Here is a 4723-nt window from a genome sequence, read left to right on the forward strand (position 1 = left end):
GTAACGGTACGGTACGGTACGGTACGGTACGTACGGTCGTGTACGGTGTAGTACGTACGTAGTAGAGAGNGNGNGNGNGAGNGNGNGNGNGNGNGNGNGNGGGGGGGGGGAGGGGGGGGAAATATTATGCTTGGGAGAGTATTGCGTATCGCCAATGGTTTGGGGGGACAAAACTATTGATGGGACCTAAGAGGGTCGGAAGCCACCACCGATGCGCTAGAACTTCTTGTGCTTGACGGGGCAGAACTTAGCTCCGTGCCAGCTGCTCCCGCAGTGGTCGCACTCGTGGCGATACTTGCAGTGCTTTGTCCAGTTGTCGCAGAAGAGATGATCGTTGAAGCGGTTGCAAGTCGGCGGCTGGGTGGTGCTGGCAGCCTCAAGGAGTGGTGATTGGCCCATGTCACCGTGCATGTTGATTGAGTTGTCTGGGGACACAACACCAGGCAGGGATGCAGCTCTGGGGGGGCTCAAAAGAGACTATAGACATGTCACTGCCACCCTGATCCAGGCTCAGGTTGGCAAAGTCATCCAACAAGGGTGCAGGTGTGGCCTCTGATGGCAGGGATGCAATGCTCATAACTGTCAAGGCCCTCCCCTTGGGGCTTTCCACCTCTTTTGTTGTACAGAAGCACCTGATCTTGCAAGCCAGACTGACCAGTACCAATTGATACTCTGCAACTCATGTTCAACCAGTGAGGGCTGGTTGCAACCAGGCCATCTGCAGGCAAGAAAGAATATGATTGCCTGCTGCTTGCAATGTGCTAGGGGTGGAACATGATGTGTACTGGCAGAGAGGAGGGGTGGTGCTGGGATGTGCAAATGGTGGTGGACTCAATGCAATGAATGTTGTCCTTTGTTGCAAGTCTCTGTGCAAGCAAAGGTGCCATGGAAGGCCAAGCTGCAAAGGCAGCAGACATGTCCATAGGTGCAGTTGTGCTTGCACGCACCTTTGACATGGTTGAAGCGGTTGCATGGATCTCCAAGGAGCCCCTCAAGATCCGTGCAAAGCCTGGCAGCGGCAGCCTCGTCGCTGAGGAGAGGCACAAAAACATTGAGAAGTCCCCTTTGGAACGCCGCAAGGCGGTGTTCCACCCGGCGGACGTCCATATGAAGATCCTCGATATTGATGAACTCGACAGGCGCGGTGCCCGAGGCCGTGGTGGAGGCAGCAAGAGCGTCGCGCTTGCAGGCGCTGCGCATGCGTGCGATAGCGCCCGGCGATCCCGTCAGCTGTCCAGTCTGCATGAGGGCTGGAGGATTCAAGGAGAGAGAGAGAGAGAGAGAGTCAGCTTTCAGTACTGCGTCTATATGCGTTGCCATCGCAACGTTACTCATAGATTGCCATTTGCAAAGATGACATGGGGAACATCTTGAGAGGTGTGTGGATGCTGATGGTGCCAGTGAAGCTGGTGTGATGGTTCTGCTGGTGCTGCTGATGCTGCTGGTGGCGCTTATGGTTGTGCAAGTCGTGGTGTGAGCGAGGCCGGGAGGGAGGGGCAAGCGGTAGTACTAGTGTTGGTCTCGCCGCCCCGCCTGCGTTCGTGACTTGTGGCAGGGCGCCAGTTTTTTGAGCGGGCCAGGCCTCCACCTTTGACATGGAAAAACGGCCTGCCTGCACAACCGCACCCAGCCACGGCGTCGCAGCGAGCACCAAGGCATTAATTGCACCAGCCTTGCCTGGGTCTCTTTCTCAACTCAGGGCCCCACCCAGCTCTGACCGCACTCAAATGCTGCACAGGGGCTCAGCTTGTCAAAAGCTGTGCAGAGAGTGGCTGCTGCATGTTGTTGCCCTTGATAAGGGCAAGTAGTGTCATGAGCAGAATTGTCTGGAAGCCAAGCAGCTGGGTCTTGAGGTCTGACTAGACCATCTGCAGCTTGGACTCAAGCATGTGGTGTTCCTCTTGCTCCTTGCTGCAGCCTGAGAGCCACTCCTAGAATCATACTGATGATCACGCCTGCCTTCGAGTCAGGGCAGGCAGCGGCAGATGCAGGCAGGCTGGTGACGAGGTGGAGCGAGCGGGCGAGCGTTTTGGCAGGCCAAGCAGAAGCTTCGAAGCCAGGCACCTCAGCCTGGCTTTTCCATCCTGCCGGCTGCTCGCTGCGATCCCCGAAAAAAGTCTCGAGCTGCGCGAGCAGGCCACCCCAACCGTCGACCACCACCACCACCACCACCACCACCATCGACCAACGACCAACGGCCACCGACCATCGACTACCACCGCCGCCGTCGCCATCATTCACGTCGCGGCACTTGTCCACGTCAACTCCGTCCCTGTCGTCTAAGTCCCTTTCCCCTCTCGAGGCACAGTCCACCATGGCCGACTCGACCGCACCCGCCGACCAGCAGCCGCCGGCTGGCAACCCTCCTGCCCCGGCCGCCGACGTCGAGGAGCTCAACCCTGACGGCACTCCGCTCTCGGACAACCAGAAGAAGAAGCGTGCGGCCAAGGCCGAAAAGGAGCGCATCAAGGCCGAAAAGGCCGCCAAGCTCGCCGCCGAAAAGGCTGCCCGCGAGGCCGCCGACGTCGACTTTGCCTCGCAAAACTACGGCAAGCTGCCGCTCAACATGTCCCAGGAGCGCACCGGCCGCAAGTTTACCGCCATCGCAGACATCAACGAGGAGCGCGACGGCGAGCAGGTCCTGCTCTCGGCCCGCATCCAGACCAGCCGCTCGCCCTCGGCCAAGCTCGTCTTTGTCACGCTGCGCCAGCGCACCGACTGCGTCCAGGCCACGCTGGCCCAGGCGCCCGAAAAGGTGTCGAAGCAGATGACAAAGTGGGCCGCCTCGCTGGCCGCAGAGACCATCGTCCTGGTCGAGGGCACCATCGTCCGCGCGCCCAAGCCCATCGAGTCGGCCACCATCACCGTGCGCAACGCCGAGATCAAGATCTCCAAGATCCACTCGACCTCGGAGATCGCCTTTGAGCAGCTGCCCTTTGGCGTCGACGACGCCACCCGCTCCGACGCCGAGATCCAGGCGAGCCAGGAGACCGACCGGCCGCTGCCGCCCATCGCCCTCGACACCCGCCTCGACAACCGCGTCCTCGAGCTGCGCACCACGACCAACCAGGCCATCTTCCGCCTCACCCACGGCGTCTGCCGCCTCTTCCGCGAGTACCTCGACAACCTCGACTTTGTCGAGATCCACACGCCCAAGCTCCAGGGCGCCGCCACCGAGTCGGGCTCGTCGGTCTTCAAGGTGGGCTACTTCAAGGGCAGCGCGTTCCTCGCCCAGAGCCCGCAGCTGGCCAAGCAGATGGCCATCGCCGCCGACTTTGGCCGCGTCTACGAGATCGGCCCCATCTTCCGCGCCGAGGACAGCAACACCCACCGCCACATGACCGAGTTCACCGGCCTCGACCTCGAGATGGCCTTTGACGAGCACTACCACGAGGTCGTCGACGTCCTCGACGGCCTCTTCACCTTCATCTTCCGCGAGCTGCCAAAGCGCTACCGCAAGGAGATCGACGCCGTCAAGCGCCAGTTCCCCTGCGACGAGTTCCTGCTGCCCGAGAAGACGGTGCGCCTCCAGTACAAGGACGCCGTCGCGCTGCTGCGCGAGGCCGGCAAGGAGCTCGGCGACCTCGACGACCTCTCGACGGAAATGGAGCGCACCCTCGGCGCCCTCGTGCGCGAAAAGTACAAGACCGACTTTTTTATGCTGGACAAGTTCCCGCTCGACATCCGGCCCTTCTACACGATGCCCGACCCTACCGACGAGCGCTACTCGAACTCGTACGACTTTTTCATGCGCGGCCAGGAGATCCTCTCGGGCGCGCAGCGTATTCACGACGCCGGCTACCTCGAGGAGCGCATGGCAAAGGCGGGCGTCCCCGTCGAGAGCATGAAGCACTACGTCGAGGCCTTCCGGCTGGGCGCGCCCCCGCACGCCGGCGGAGGCATCGGCCTGGAGCGCGTCGTCATGTTCTACCTCGGACTGGTGAGTCGGTCAGCGTCGCTGCCGGAGCTGCGAGACCCGACCGGGCTCGACTCGACTCGGACCTCGTGGGCTGATCCTCTTCATCCTCCGTATTCTCTGCCTTCGTCGAACGCATCGGCGCGCTGCAGGGCAACATCCGAAGGGCCTCGATGTTCCCGCGCGACCCGAGGCGTCTCGAGCCTTAGAAGGGGGGTCCGACCTGCGGCCTCTGCCCCTCGCTACACGCCACATACACAGCCCAAAAGAAACCTGCGAAACGCCATCGAGCGAAAGCCTGCTCCAGCCCGGCCTTGTCCGTGTTCCGTTTCGAGCCAGCAGGTCTCTTGTCCGAGCATCAGACGTACGTCGCTGTGATTCGCAGGAAGATTGGCGGCGGCGAGGTAGGGCCATGGACGGGTGGCAAGGAGAAGGGTCCTGACGGCGCGACCGTCAGTTTTCGCGGTGCCGCTTGCGTTCGCGGTCGTCGTGGTTCTGGGGAGACATGCTGCCGTTGTTGGTGGTGCCGGCGCCTCCGTTTGGTGGCGTCTGTCCGCCGAAGAAGTTGGGGTTCTGTAGCGGCAATGGAGGTTAGCGTGTCAGCGCTCATCGGCCGTCGACGAGGTGGAGCGACGGGGCACAGGGGATCGACTCACAAAGTGACCGCCGGGCGCACCGGGCGGGCCGCCCATCATGCCCATCATGCCCATGCCCATGTTCATGTTTGGCATCATCCCCATGCCCATGCCGCCCATGCCTCCCATGCCGCCGCCACCGCGTCCTCCGCCGCCCATGCCGCCTCCTCCG

General features: G+C 61.9%; 2 protein-coding genes across 2 annotated transcripts in view; one reads left to right on the top strand and one right to left on the bottom strand.

The window, feature by feature from the left end:
* Positions 1-2314: 2314 nt before the first annotated feature.
* On the top strand, positions 2315-4125 carry PFL1_03273 (uncharacterized protein; the record flags this gene model as incomplete). The annotated part of the gene is made up of 2 exons (XM_007880790.1): positions 2315-3940; positions 4069-4125. 2 exons carry the CDS (start codon positions 2315-2317, stop codon positions 4123-4125), a joined length of 1683 nt encoding a protein of 560 aa, XP_007878981.1.
* A 244-nt stretch (positions 4126-4369) lies between these two features.
* The window catches only part of PFL1_03274 (uncharacterized protein), a gene marked incomplete at both ends in the record, with an annotated part of 2013 nt that continues 1659 nt past the window's right edge, over positions 4370-4723 (bottom strand). Inside the window, 2 exons of the mRNA XM_007880791.1 lie at positions 4370-4489; positions 4573-4718. Coding sequence (XP_007878982.1) covers positions 4370-4489; positions 4573-4718 — 266 coding nt within the window. The remainder of the gene's footprint in view (positions 4490-4572; positions 4719-4723) is intronic.

The sequence above is a fragment of the Pseudozyma flocculosa genome (genome assembly GCF_000417875.1).
Source record: "Pseudozyma flocculosa PF-1 unplaced genomic scaffold scaffold00010, whole genome shotgun sequence".
NCBI lineage: Eukaryota > Fungi > Basidiomycota > Ustilaginomycetes > Ustilaginales > Ustilaginaceae > Pseudozyma > Pseudozyma flocculosa.